This window comes from Carcharodon carcharias, chromosome 4 (genome assembly GCF_017639515.1).
Source record: "Carcharodon carcharias isolate sCarCar2 chromosome 4, sCarCar2.pri, whole genome shotgun sequence".
NCBI lineage: Eukaryota > Metazoa > Chordata > Chondrichthyes > Lamniformes > Lamnidae > Carcharodon > Carcharodon carcharias.
Genome location: NC_054470.1, coordinates 171656896 through 171672398, shown reverse-complemented (window position 1 = coordinate 171672398; position 15503 = coordinate 171656896). Strand labels below are relative to the sequence as shown.

The 15503-nt window shown below is 43.6% G+C and overlaps 1 protein-coding gene across 4 annotated transcripts in view; it reads left to right on the top strand.

Moving 5' to 3' along the window:
* The window catches only part of tenm3 (teneurin transmembrane protein 3), a 584772-nt gene that overhangs the window by 300922 nt on the left and 268347 nt on the right, over window positions 1–15503 (top strand). For all 4 annotated transcript variants that reach the window (XM_041186060.1, XM_041186059.1, XM_041186063.1 and 1 more), the window contains one exon: window positions 9808–10045. In XM_041186060.1, coding sequence (XP_041041994.1) covers window positions 9808–10045 — 238 coding nt within the window. The remainder of the gene's footprint in view (window positions 1–9807; window positions 10046–15503) is intronic.

The window sequence follows — 15503 nt, the reverse complement described above, 5'->3', positions numbered from 1 at the left end:
AGCAGCTGGCAGATAAGTCTTGGGAGAGGAGTATGGGAGGTCCTCATGTTCATGAAGGGGGGATGCTTGGAGCATGCAAGGCCAAAATTTTTCTGGTTGGGCCCCGGAAGACCATTCCTGCTCTTCATGGCCCCTCACAAGGAAAGCTTAAAAAAAAGTTAATAAAACATAGCATTTTTTTATTCGTTCTTGAGATGTGAGTGTCGCTGTCAAGGCCAATATTTATTGTTCACCCTTAACTCCCCTTGTGATTGAGGTAGTGAGCCACCTTGAACCACTGCTGTCCATGTGGTGGAGGTACATCCAATGTGCTCTTCTCTGGAGCAATTTGATGCAACCGTGTGGCTTGCTAGGCATTTCAGAAGGTAGTCAAGAGTCAACTACATTGTTGCGAGTCTGGAGTCACGTGTAGGCCAGACCATGTAAGGATGGCAGATGTTTCCCCAAAGGACATTAGTGACCCAGATGGGTTTTTAACAACAGTCTGGTAGCTTCATCATCATTATTAATGAAACTCAGATCTTGTTCCAGATTTATTAATTAATTGAATTTAAATTTCCCCAGCTGCCATGAAAGGATTTAAACTTGTGTCCTTGGAGTATCAGTCCAGGCCTCTGGTTTACTAGTCCACTAACAGTACGACTATGCCATTATTCCCATTCAGACCCCATCTTCTGGTCCTGGGTCCTCTTCTCTGGCGTTCCCTGCTTAGGTCACCAGTTAAAACTGCAGTCAAGGCCCAGTGACGGATTTAGATGTTTAAAGAGGGAGCCTACTGGCTTTAGGCACATGTCCTTGTCGTCTGCTCAGAAGAGCATGTTAAAATTCCAGACAGTGGGAACAGAATTAGGCATTGACAGCTCAGTGATGGTTGATAATAATTGCCTGCCCGCCTATTTTCTGCTGGGCTGGTATAGTTAGACTCATCCCACTAAATGATATAGGCTGGGATTTTCCAGCCCCGTCGTGACTGGACCTGTAGCGGGAGATTCGGCAGCCCAGCCAAAAGTACACTGACTTTTGGCAGGACCAGATGATCCCAGCGGTGGGCAGGGCTGCAAAATCCAGCCCATAGTCACTCACTATAATTCATATTTCCCTTGCTGATTGCTGGTAAAGAGAATAGCTCAAAGGAATGTTTCTTTTTATTAATTACCACTTGCCACTGAAGCTGGGCAGATGTCATGTTTTTGCCCCTGTTAGTCTGGTTGTCTAAACAAAAATCTCAAAAATGAATGGACAGATTTCAACAAAACTTGGTATTCAGGTAACGTATGGCCCATGGAAGAAGTTCGGTGAAGAAGTAGACCTGGATCCTGGAAATTTTTTGGAAAGAAACCATTAAATTTAAGAGGTGGCCCAAATTGACTTTTTCTTTTAGAATGTTGTGGGTTGTTTGATTTAGAACCTTGTTGATTGTTTTAGAATGTTCTGGATTATCTCAGCTGCTGTGGCAGAATTTCTCTCAGCTGTCAAAATGTGAGCAGAGTTTTCAGAGCAGGTTGTTGGATGAGAATTGGCCTGAAGCCATCTCTGTGAGATGGAAGCTGTTAAAAGGATTTCTTTTTTTCAGCTTTGTAGTTGCAGAGCATCGACAAGCAATGAAAAGCCTCAAGGAAGACCTACGTAATTGTATTAACGTTGAGTTAACACAACATGCTGGAGGTACGCGCTCTACTGAGTGCCCTCTTCACTCATTTTCGAGCTGGATTTAAGTTGCTTGTCCTTTGTTGTGTTTGGGCTCCCTGTGCTTTCTCAGATTGCAGCAGGTCCTAGAGAGACTATGCGGCTGCAATGCTGCACATCACCTCACCTTTATAGCATTGATTTGTTTACAGCAAAGTTTGAACAGCCTTCTGATAAACTGAGTGCGATTTGTGGAAGTAGCCTCAAATTAAACTAGGCACAGCCGTAAAAAGATATTTGCCAGATACCACTCAGCCCCATTAAAACAGCAAACTACAAAGGATGTAATTTCAGTTCTTCCATGAAATATTAATCAAAAGCTTTTGAAATAACAGCCCACTGATGGGCACCCCATGACAGTATGACATTGAAAAATAGTGAGCAAAGTACATGCCTTGTAATCAGGTTTCTGCTGCCCAAAGAAATCTGAAATCTTTTAGTTGCTCCATAAATTTCACTTTGTAATCCTTACAGCTCGTGCTATGATTTGCTCTATATTTTGGCATCTGTACCTAATGCATTAAGTGGCCAAGCAGAGTATAATCAATCACAGACTCATTCGGTCCCAGTCCTCCCTTAACCCATGTTCATTGAGCTCCGTGTTGAGAGTATGCAGGATTGTGCAGTTAATTTTTTTTTTAAAAAAAGCAGCTCCTCTCTACCTGCTAATAAATTGCTCTTTTTATGTGGGTGACATGCCTCTTGGCTCCTTTGAACTATAACTGCCTGTCACCAGGGGTTACTGCAGTACACAAAGTAATAGCATACTTTTGCTGCCTTTCACCAGGATGCCACGTGACAGCATTCAATAAGAAGTAATAATTCATGTGTTGGGGGAATGTACTCTCAATTTTCTAGTGTTTCGCATCTTCCAATCATGCCCCTGTCTCCAAAAAAACAGATTTTTTTTATCCAAAATACATGATCTGTATGTTTGAGAAGGGAAATATTTTAAATGTGCCCAAGGCAAGCCAAAGCCATTTACCTGTTTTTCTTTTGAGTGGAAAGTTTCTCTCCACTCACCAAGCAAGTGGGGATAAAATGTTTCTAGTGTCTCCTGTACGACAGGACATTTTGTCTCCCCCCCCCCGCAACACCCCGGATGGGAATCCTGCTCTGACCATCCAGCTTCCATTACAGTATGGCAGGATTCGTACCCCCGGCTAAAGAAGCATTAAACAGTGGAACTGAAATGTTCATTGCCAGCTGGGCTTGGGAATCATTCCAATAGTCCATATATAATAAACTAGGATACCACTGAAATGGAAACCTTTGACCCCCATGAGTTACTTTCTCCGTTCAAGGCCAGAGATTTACAATTCCCATTGTTAAAGTGAGAAAATCCAGTTCGGCACTTCAACTTTTAAAGGGTAACCTGTCAGGATAATGGAGTTGCTGTTAGTACCTGGAAATCATTCTCTCAAAATCCAAACTCTGAAAACACCGACTGTCTAAACTTTCAGACTGCTAGCTCCCAATTATATATGTTCCAATGATGAGGAGGTTCCAGATTGAAGCCAGATGGAAATTGCGGGAACCAGCCAGGGAAACACGATGAAGTCGTGCACTCGTCTATATTGCAGTGCTAAGTGTAAGAGTCAGCTCACACTCTGCAATCTCAGATAATGACCCAAGGGAGTGTTTGCAGTAGCTGCAGGTGCAGTGGGAAACATGAAACAAAGAAAAGAAATGCCTGGGAGGGAAAAAGATCACGGCCTAATTTTTTTCTTTGGAGAGGTGTTTTTTGTGAGAAATATCTTCTCAGCCTGAACAACTTCCTGTGCAATTTAATAGACTGAGACGTTTACAGCACAGAAGGAGGCCATTTGGACCATCGTGTCCGCACTGGTCACCAAAGATCTGACTACACTAATCCCACTTTCCAACGCTTGGCCCATAGCACTGGAGGTTATGGCAATGCAAGTGAATATCTAAATACTACTTAAGCGTTATGAGAATTTCTGACTCAACCACCCTTTCAGGCAGTGAGTTCCAGACTCCCATCACCCTCTGGGTGAAAAAAATTTCTCAACTCCCCTCTTAGCCTTCTGCCTCTTACCTTAAATCTATGCTCCCTAGTTATTGACCCCTCTGCTGTTGGAAGAAGTGCCTTCCTCTCCACCGTATCCACATCCCTCATGATCTTATACACCTCCGTTCAAGGCCAGAGATTTACAATTCCCATTGTTAAAGTGAGAAAATCCAGTTCGGCACTTCAACTTTTAAAGGGTAACCTGTCAGGATAATGGAGTTGCTGTTAGTACCTGGAAATCATTCTCTCACAATCCAAACTCTGAAAACACCGACTGTCTAAACTTTCAGACTGCTAGCTCCCAATTATATATGTTCCAATGATGAGGGGGTTCCCCTCTCAACCTTTTCTGCTCCAAGGAAAACAACCCCAGCTTATTCAATCTTTCCTCATAGCTCAGACCCTCTAACCCAGACAGCATCCTGGTAAATCTCCTCTGCACCCTCTCCAGTGCAATCACATCCTTCCTATAATGTGGTGACCAGAACTGCACACAGTATTCCAATTGTGACCTAACCAGCATTTTAAACAGTTCCAGCATAACCTCCCTGCTCTTGTATTCTGTGCCTCGGCTAATAAAGGCAAGTATCCCATGTGCCTTCTTAACCACCTTATCTACCTGCCCTGCTACCCTCAGGGATCTGTGGATATGCACACCAAGGTCCCTCTGATTTCCAGTGATTCCCACGGTCCTACCCTTCATAGTATAATTCCTTGCCTTGTTAGCCCTCTCCAAGTGCATTATCTCACAGCTTTCTAGATTGAGTTCCATTTGCTGCTGCTCTGCCCACCTGACCAGTCCATTGATATCCTCCTGCAGTTTACGGCTATCTTCCTCACTATTTACCGCCCTATCAATTTTCGTGTCATCCAAGAACTTCTTGATCACACTCCCTACATTTAAGTCCAAATCATTTATGTACACCACAAACAGCAAGGGCGCCAGCATCAAGCCCTGCGGAACCTCACTGGAAACAAACTTCCAGTCACAGAAACACCCCTCTACCATCACCCTCTGCTTCCTGTTTCTCTGTCCATTTTGGATCCAACATGCCACTTTGCCTTGCATCCCATGGGATCTTACTTCTTTGACCAGTCTGCCATGAGGGGCCTTGATAAAGTCCATGTAGACCACATCAAATGCACCACCCTCATCAACGCTCCTGGTTATCTCCTCAAAAAATTCGATCAAATGGGCCACCATTTTCTGTCAAACTAGCGGTCAGGCTAACGGCACTTGCTGTTAATTATATACAAATAGTACTGCAGCTTCAGGTAAGGGGCCAATGCGCAATTAAACCCAAAAATCCAGAATTTGCAGCAGCCTGCTGTTAGCCATGTGAAAGTAGCATGCCAATATCTGCCTTACTGCAGATATCTATTGAATACTGTCAAGTTGCTGTGTTAGCACAGTAGACACAAACTAAACTTGCTAAGTACAATTTTAGCAATGTGCTAAATGATATTTGCTGCCAGTTAACCTCTCAGGCACTCAGAATTAAGCATTTCAAGTGGTGGGCCTTATTTCCTTCAGGTTTTAATGGTTGTTGGACTTTTCAAACAAGTAACTTTGGGCTGGATTTGCATCATGGAGGCGGAATTCTCGAGTCAGGAGATCTCCCGACTTGGCAGATCCGTCTCCATGGAAACAACCCATGAATGCACAATCTTTTCTATGGGGGAGACAGGAGCATGATCGAGTTGGGCATTCTGCCTCAAGAGGCAGTTTGGAGGCAGCCATGGAGGCTGGTGAGTGCTGAGGTGAGCTGGTTCGAAGACCCTTCTCAGTTCTTTGAGACTTTGGCCCAGCTTTACGTAAGGCTGTTAATCCCTTTGGCGCTGCACTCTGCCTATGTGCAGGCGCAGCCACAGGCCAGCCTTTCGAGAGGCTCTCCCACTCACACGACATAGTAGGTGGCCTAGCTGCAAAAGCCATTTTTTACATTTAGATTTTAAGAAGTTGGAGAGAGGCATCTTTATCTTGATGTGCCCTCTCTCTCTTACTTACCTTCCATTGTAGCCTGCTGCTCCTTTCAAGCTGGAAGGCCTTAATTGGATGACGAGCCTATCCCTGGACCAGTTAAGGTAGCGCCCCTGTAAATATCACAAGAATGTGACGGTTTCACTGTGGGGACAGGTTTGGGACCTGGAAAGAATCCCGACCTCTGGGCGGAATAATACAGCGGTGCTAGATCGATCCCACCTCAGAAAACAAAGTTGTCATGGAGCTGACCTCCTTCAAACTGATCCACCCCCCAGCTATAAAGCGCTGCAGGGCAGATTAACGAGGGCCTAATGGGACTTCTGCCCCTCAGTGGGGAGGAAGCTCTGCCCTCTGGAGCTGCTGGCCAATCGGATTGGATGGCATGAGGGCGTCAGTGCAGAAGAAGAAAACCAAGACCCATGGATCTCTGGAGCAGGTAGGTCCGGTATCATTGGCTGGGAGAATTTGGATAGATTAGGGAGAGGGGTGGAGGGGTGGCTGGGGTGAGCGGATGGGTTTAAGGGAAGGAGTGGATAGGAAGGAAGGGGGATTTGACCTTGAGGGTTGGTGCGGGGCGCCCCATGATCAGCAAAACTCAGCCGCCGAAAAGCGACCCCCCCCCCCCCCCCCCCCCCCCGCCTTCCTGCCGTTTAAATGTGTAAGAGAAAAAATCGGGCTGCCCACTCCCGCCCGGCTGTTTTATGGCATGGCAACACAATTGACTTGATAACAAGCCTAATTGACCCTTGATTATTTATTTAAATATGGTGGGTGAGCTGCCAATTTTGGCACCTGCTGACCCACCCCACATTATGGGGGTGGGCGGGAATGTGGTGGGGTGGGCACCTGCCCTATTTTCCATGCCCCCACCGTGGGAAGCTCGCGTGCCGGGGGCATGTAAAATGTAGCCCTCTGTTTCCACACCTCCGTCCCCCATGGAGGGAAAGCCCTGCCCTTTGTCTCTTTCTGTATCTGATTTGACATTGAACTCACCCACTATAATTCACACTTCCTGCTTAGCCCTAGCACTCAATCCTTTAATCTGAAATTGGTAAAGGAGATTCAGTTGCTTGCCCTTGGTCACTCAGTACCCAGATGCCCAGTTTTCCTCAATACAGCATTACCATCTTGCAGTTTCAGCAACATGCCACGTAAAAACATTAAACACCTAAACTTGCAAAGGGCAAGTCTAACTAACAACAATTAGATAACTGGTTACTGAAAGCTATGGCCCAATACTGTGTAAAACCAAGTGGCTAAGACATTCATAGAAAAATGACCTCTGTCATATTTTCTTAAGCAGTCTGAAAACACATAGGTGGGCCCCATCTGTGAGTGTTTTGTGTTTTAATGTGTTTTTGAACTATTTACGAGTCCAAAAGAACTGGCTCGGCCTCAGATGGGGTTTTGCATCCAGTTCTGGGCACTGCATGTTAGGCAGGATGTGGAGGCATCAGAGAGGGTGCAGAAAAGATTCACGAGAATGGCTCCAGGGATGAGGAACTTCAGTTACTTGGATAGATTAAAGAAGTTGAGCTTGTTTTCCTTGGAGAAGTTTGAGCAGAGATTTATTAGAGTTATTGAAAACCATGAGAGATCTGGACAGAGTAGATAAGGAAAAACTGTTCCCATTCGTGGAAGGATCAAGAAAGCGAGGGCACAGATTTATGGTAATTGGGAAAAGAAGCAATGGCAACATGAGCTAAAACTTTTTCACTCAGCGAGTGGTTAGGATCTGGAATGCCGCACCTGAGAGTGTGATGGAGACCGTGCAATCGAGGCTTTCAAAAGGGAATTGGATCATTATCTGAAAAAGGAAAATTTGCAGGGCTGCGGGGAAAAGGCAGGGGAGTGGCACTAGGTGAATTGTTCCTTCGGAGGGCCAGCACAGACACAACGGGCTGAATGACCTCCTTCTCTGCTGTAGCCAGTCTGTGGTTCTGAGTCTGGAAAAGACCCTTGAATTGGTTACAATAATTTCCAGTGTTCCTCGCTGTACATCCTACAGATTGCTGCTTCAATAAGTTCACAGTACAGTGTTGATGGCAGAAGATGAAACCCAGTCATACCTTGAAAAGGTAGTGGAAAGAAATCAATATGCATCAACAATTTGTATTTATGCGGTGCCTTTTGACATGCAAAAGCTGATCTTAAGCAGGCACTCTAAATTTATCTTGTAAGACAATTTTATTGGACATGTCCTTGCCTGAGTATCAGCAATGACTGTGCTTTATAAGTGGTCTGTTGTGTGAAGCACTGATGTTTTAGCGTTGCCAAACACTGGAGGGGGAAGGGAAATGACACTGAACATGGGCGATAACACAAGAATGTGTGAAAAGATTGGTGGTCCCTTTCATACTCCTGCCCCCACTCCAATATTTTGGTGGGGTGTAAAACAGCCTGTTTATTCATAATCACCTGTTTTGTACTGCTGCTCAAGATAGATTCATCCTCACTATAAAAATGCAAGAATTCATGCTGTGTTATAAAATTGAGTAATGCAGTCATTTCTGCTGCTGAAGATATGTTATTATTGTCTCAGTCTTTGTTAAACTGTGTGTAAACCTGGGTATGCTTGGATTGTAAAAGACAATGCTGTGGGCAGTCACAGTTTTTAATGCAGAGTGAACTTAGCATACCAACGGAAGTCCAGAGTCAGCTATTTCAGGAAGTGAGCCAACGCACAAGCCCCCTAATTGAGCTGGTAGTGCCCTTTGAAGCTGTGTACAGAAATGAGACCTGCAGTGCAGCCTCTCTTGGCAGACCAGTGGCGTATTAATCAGGAGGCAGCCGTGTAAGTAATCGAGACACTACCAACTGCTCGGAGGAGGTTCCCCAGCTCCAGGCCGGGTGTCCCAGCGTGTGCCTCCTGCAAAGTCAGGAAAATGTGCAGCTTGAGTCGAGGAAATGGGCAGCCTAATGGATTTAATGGTCATTAGGTATATGATGTTTTGAAAGTGATAATCAGCATGTGCTACAATCTGTTAAATGGGCACGAAAGCAACATCTGCTCCGTAGAATGGGTTTCTGCCAAAGGGAGTGCGTGTGTATATGGAATACTCCTGCTTGCTCAGTGGAACATGTCGCATCACTAACATGGTGCAGGCAGCATGCAGGTGCATTCAACAGGTGAGAGTCCCACAAGATGCCAACATGAGATAAATGCTTTTACTCAGCACATATTGGGGAATCAAATCTGCGTCCCTCCTGCCCTTCTTGGCTCAGTAACACATCAGGTTTACAATTGAATCTTCAGGGGGCATGATTTAAGTTCTAACCCTGCTTTTTTTACTTCAGTTTATTTATTTCATACTTTGTTTTTTTAATAACGTAAGTTGTACTGAACCTCATCAGGTGAAATAGCTGAGGGGTGACGCAAAGCCCAACTGTGCCAAAGAATTTAATTAACATCAGCAGAGATGCAACCTTTTGTTGCAGTTGTGAATCCATTCACCAGTCCGAGAGCCAGGGCACTGTATCTCCTTCAAAAGCACTTTGTGCAGGTTTCTAGAAAATGGCACAACTCAAGGAGGTCTAAGTGGATACCGGAGAAATCAGATTTAAGAGAATTGGTGACAGGGAGAGTGATGAGAATTTTTTTTTTGCAGGAAGAACTTCCCATGCAGAATGCACTCCCTTCAAGGGTGGTGCAAGCAGATTCAATACTAACTTTCAACAGGGAATTGGATAAATACTTGAAAAAGAAAAAAAAATGCAGGGCTACGGAGAAAGAGCAGGGCTTTAGGGCTAATTGGATAACTATTCCAAAGTGCCAGCACAGGGTATAATGGGCCAAATGGCTTCCTGCACTGTATTCTATCACTGAGCTGATGTGACATTCAGTTGTCTTGTACCATAAATTTGCCACACTCATCCATTAACACTTTGAGTAGTAGCTTGACAGGCCAGCTGACTCCTATATATATTTAAAAGACTGAATGAGAATGTATGTTAACAATATGGAGCTGTGATGAGCAAGGGAGTCAATCCAAACCACACTCCCTCGCTCATCTAAGACTCCAGCAGACAAAAGCTTGAAACACACTGACGTTGTTTGCAATCTATTTTCTCCCCCCTCCCCTCTTTTCTGTCCCTCTCCCTTTAGAGCAACCACCCAGCCAGCAGAGCCAGTCAACATTACAGCCGCTCCCCCCTGTGCACAAGCAGCACCTGACCCAGCAGCATCCGTCCGTCACTTCGCTCAACAGGAACTCGCTGAGCCAGAGGAGGAACCAGAGCCCGGCCCCAGCGGCCGTCCTGCCCAACGAGCTGCCCACCACGCCAGAATCTGTTCAGCTGCAGGACAGCTGGGTTCTTGGCAGCAATGTGCCACTGGAGACCAGGTACACACACGAAACCAAGCGTAAACACCCTTGCTACCAGTCGAGAGCCTGCCATTTCAAATGAGGCGATAATGTAATGTTCTGATGAGCGCTTAATGCAAGAATCGATGCGTACCAGCCAAACTTTTTTTTTTAAATGATGGCACCTGCTTGCCTGGGATTCTGGGGGAGTCTCCTGGCTCTTCCACTGCTAAGCTGGGATGGCTCCCCTTCTCGTCGTGGCAGGATGACAGTCCCAGGTTCTCTGCATGCTTGCTATTCTGCCACTGGGTCGGAGAGTTGGATTTAATTTGTAAACATTGCTCAGTTGAGAGGGTGTTGGGGGAACAGGCTACACACAGGCTCCAATCTCTCAGAATCCAAACTGTACGTGTGCCAGCATTCAAAAAAAAAAGTAGCTTTGTTAAAAGAAATCAACATCCTCATGAAATCATTTGCTTTTCTGTCATGCAGAAATACATAGGAACAGGGGTAGGCCATTCAGCTACTCAAGTTTGTTCCGCCATTCAGTAGGATGATGCCTCATCTGTATTCTAACTCCATTCAGCTGCATTGAGTCCAAATCCTTTAATATTCTTGCTTTAAAAAAATGTTTTTGCTGCTGTAATTAAGTTTGTATCATGGAATTATCCTCACACATCTACAAGGGGTGGATTCCTGCATCGGCACTCATTTGTATTATATGCATTTATGGACCTCACTGAACGTTATAGTCACAGAATTAGACAGAAAAACAACCAAGATTGGGATTATTTTTATTTCAATTCTGCTGAGTACTGTTTATCAATTACATATTCTTGGTTGTTCGCCCTATCTCATCAGTCTTTTTGAGATGTATCTTTCTGATTATACTCAATGAGATAGGTCATGAAGAACAAGTAGACAGGGAGGTCAATCTCTAATGAACCATTCTTATTTGAAAGTGTCTCTTTAAAGCTGGTGATAATCCCTTCTCTTTTTTTTGAAGTTGAGATACTTAAGCGGGAAACTGGTACATATTAGGGCTTCTTAGCAACAGTAGAATTCAGCCACAGCCTGCTCAGCATCTGTTAAAAGAAAACAGTCTATTTTGACTGATTTAGTTTTTGTCTGGTTTTATTTGGGTTTCAACAGAGAGGCAAAGAAGAATTCTGTGTGTCATTGGTGCATATTAGGCTAGATATAATTTTGAGGAGTAAATGGGCCCTCTTGCCGCTCACTGACAGACAGGGTAATCTTTATGAATGCATTTCTCACTATGGGGTGCTTTAGTTTGGCTGATAGGGTGAAGGGGGTCAACAACTATTATTTATTTTTATATAGCACCTTTATCACAATAAGGCATTTTGCAAAGGCATTATGAAACAAAATTAAAGACCAAGTCACATAAGGCAACATTTATTTAATATTCAAGTACAGGTGCCCAGATTATGGGATGCATTGCTTTGTTCTTTGCTAAAAGATTTTTTTTTTGGTTAATTTTCTTTCCCCTACCTACTTTGCTGCTCTCCCTTTCCCTGAAGGTGCTGACTCACAATGGGGTTCAGCTCTCCAGAGTTCAGAATTGAATACCTCACCAGCTGTGCTTCACATATAGCCCCAGCCAGTGTATGTCAACATGACTTTATTACTGTGTGAGGGGCATCACAGTTGGACACACATGTATACACACAACACGCACACACACATGTGATCACACTTTCCAGTAGAAGTCAAGGGAAAGCAATCAGTCATCAGTCACACATTCCCTGATAGACTTATTCCCCCTCCCCCAACGCCGCCCCAACAAGGAAATCCTGACAATAGTGGCGTCCCTACTTTCACCCATTTATGATCAGCCAATTCATAACGTACCCAGAAAGGACCACAGCAGGCACTACACTCACCTCTTCCACAATTTTCAACCCACTGGTCTCCTGCTTTGTAAACTAGACTTTCAGCCCACAGTTTTCAAATGTATGAAAGGAAATGGAGACTGGCCACGATGTGCGTGAAGCTACTTGCATTCCTTTCCCAGTGTATCGCTTTTTCAAACAGAGCCATGCTGGTTGCACTTGTCACAGTTGAAACGTGTAATTATGAGTGGCTGGGAGTGAGCAGTAATTCAATCTTGGAGATTAGATGGCATTCTAAACAGTGAGAGCGAAGGTCGGCCTAGTTTATGGGTCCAACCTGAACCCGGGGATTAAATGACAAGGTTGACTATCTCTAAAATCAATGTGTTTTTAAAAATGCATATTTAAATATCTGGAATAATCTGCTCGATGAAAGGAAGCCCATTTAACATGGGCAAAATTACATTGAGTGTAGACTACTCAGTCCTTTCTGATGACATTATTGCTTAATAGGATTCTCAGGAGGGAAAATGAGAACTATTTAGCAGTTCTCAAGCATGATTACAGGGGAATTAACAGCCTTGCATTTATTGTAAGGTAATTACTTAACAGTTCCAAAACAAAATTACAGGGAAATTTAAAATGTGTCATACTTACATATTGTTTGTTTGCCGAGTACACACAAAAAAAGCAATTAGCTGGAATTTTCACACAACCAATATAGAAGCCAGTCAGGGAAACAGGAATGATTCAGCCAGGTATCCTTTCATTTAGCAGAAGTGACTTTGTTTAGCTCTATTCTTCGCTCCCTATGTTAAATTATTTAATTCCATTATTTGAGTAGAAATTAGGAATAGCAAGAGTCAGAAAACACAGGTGGGAGTAGTTTATAGGCCCCCTAACAATAGTTATACCATTGGACGGAGCATTAAACAAGAAATTATTGGGGCTTGTAACAAAGGAAATGTAATAATTGCGGAGAACTTTAATATTCAGATAGACTAGGACAATCTAATGGGCAAGAAATGTCAAGATGAGATTGTAGAATGTTTTTGTGACAGTTTCTTGGAGCATTACGTTATGGAATCATCTAGGGATAAAGCTATCTTAGATCTAATATTGTACAATGAAGCATCATAGTAAAAGATCCACTGGGAAATAGCAACCGTAATACTATTTAATTCCTTGTTAAGTTTGATAGTGGCATATTCCAATCGCAAACAGAAATCTTACACAAAGCCAATAACGTAGGTATAATGGGAGAACTGGCTGTTTAATTGGTAAATAGGCCAAAAGGTATGGAGGTGAGAGTGGGGAATATTTAAAAAAGCAATTCAAAATCTTCAACAAAAATATATTCCATTGACAAACAAAAGATCAGCAAGAAGGACCCATCCATGGCTCACTCAGGAAGTTAAGGATAGTATTAGATGAAAAGAAGAGGCTTATAATGGTGCAAAAACAGTATCAAGTCTGAGGATTGGGAATATTGCAGAAACCAGCAAAGGGTCACCAAAAAGTCTATAAAAAGGGAAAAAAATAGAATATGCAAGTAAACTAGCCAGAAATGTAAAAACAGATTGTCAGCTTTTATAAGTATGTAAAAAAGGAAGGGATTAGCTAAAGTAAACATTGGGCCCTTAGAAGCAGAGACAAGAGCAATTATCATAGGGAACGAGGAAATGGGAGAGGCATTGAACAAATATTTTGTGCGTGTCTTCACAGTAGAAGAGTGAGGAAATTAAGAAAATTAATTTCAGTGGAGATAAAGTATTAGAGAAACTTATGGGACTAAAATCCAACAAATTCCTGGGACCTTATGGCCTTACACTCTGGGTTCTACAAGAGCTGCAGAGAAAGTGAACGTGCTAGCTATGAATTTCCAAAATTCCTCAGCTTCAGGAATGATCCCACTAGATTGGAAGTTGAAAGGAAGGAGAGGGAAAGTAGTGAACTACAAGCCAATTGGCCTAATATCAGTTGTTGGGAAAATGCTGGAATCTATTATTAAGAAAGTCTTAACAATGCACTTAGAAAAGCAGAGTATGATTAGAACAAGTGAACTTGGGGTGGAATTTTACAGCCCCTCCCACCGGCAGGGTTTTCTAGTCCTGCCAAAGATAACGAACTTTTGAATGGCTCGCTGTGTTTTACGGCCCTGCCCCCACAGCGACAAGGACATAAAATTCCACTTGTGGTTTTACTGAAGGGAAATTTTGTTTGACAAATTTATTAGAGTTTTTTGAGGATTTAACTAGTAGGACAGATAAAGGAGAACCAGTAGTTGTAGTATACCTAGATTTCCAAAAGGCATTTGATAGGAAAGTACCGCACAAAAGGTTAATAGGCAAAAATATGGGCTCATGGAGTTGGGAATAATATATTAGCATTGACAGAGGATGGTTAATAGATAGAAAACAGAGAGTGGACATAAACTGGACTTTTTCAAGTTGGCAGGCAGTGGATTGTGGACTGTTGTAAGGATCAGTGCTGGGGCCTCAGCTATTTGCAATCTTTATTTATGACTTAGATGAAGAGACATAGAGTAACGTATCTACCTTTGCTGATGATAACAAGCTAGGTGGAAAAGTAAACTGTGGGAAGGACACAGAGAGGTTGCAAAGGGATGTAGACAGGTTAGATAAATGGGCAACAAGATGACAGATGGAGTATAGGATAGGGAAGTATGAAGTTATTCACTTTGGTTGTAAGAATAAAAAAGCAGAATATTTTTTAAAAGGTGAGAAGCTTGTAAATGTTGATATCCAAAGAGACTTGAGTGTGCTGGGACAAGGAATGCAGAAAGTTAGTATGCAGGTGCAGCAAGCAATTAGGAAGGCACATGGCACGTTGGTCTTTATGCAAGGAGTACAAGAATAAAGAAGTCTTGCTACTATTGTTCAGGGTTTTGGTGAGACCACATCTGTGTAGTTTTGGTCTCCATGTTTAAGAAAGGAGATGCTTGCATTGGGGGCGATACTGAGAAGGTTCACCAACTTGGACTTACGTTCTCTGAGTTTTGGAAGAATGAGAGACAATCTCCTTGAAAGCTACAAAATACTGAAGGGGTTTGATAGGGTGAATGTTGAGAGATTGTTTCCATTGGTCGCACTGGGGCACAGTCTCAGGTTAAGGGGCCAATCTTTTAGGACTGAGATAAGGAGAAATTTCTTCACTGACAGGGTTGTGAATCTTTGGAATTCTATATCCCAGAGCGTTGTGGATGCTCAGCCATTGAATACATTTAAGGCTGGGATAGACAGATTTTTGGCCTCTCAGGGAATGAAGGGGTATGGAGAACAGATAGGAAAATAGAGTTGAAGCCCAAAATCAGCCATGATCATATTAAGTGGCAGAGTAGGCTCGGTGGGCTGTGTGCTGTACTCCTGCTCCTATTTCTTATCTTGGTGTATATGCTGTGCATGAGCCTCCTGTCACCATATTTCAGGGCCTGGAATTTTCCAATGGCAGGTAGGCTGGGTGGGGGGGCGGGCACAGAGCCGATCACCAGTAGCGGCCGGTAGCGCTCAGTGCTACCTGTGTGGCGGGGGGGAGAAGGGAGAGCCAGAGCCAGCAACTTTCGCACATGTGCGTGAAAGAGTGCAGCAACCTCCCTGAGGCACGGAGCTGCCTCAGGGAGATTG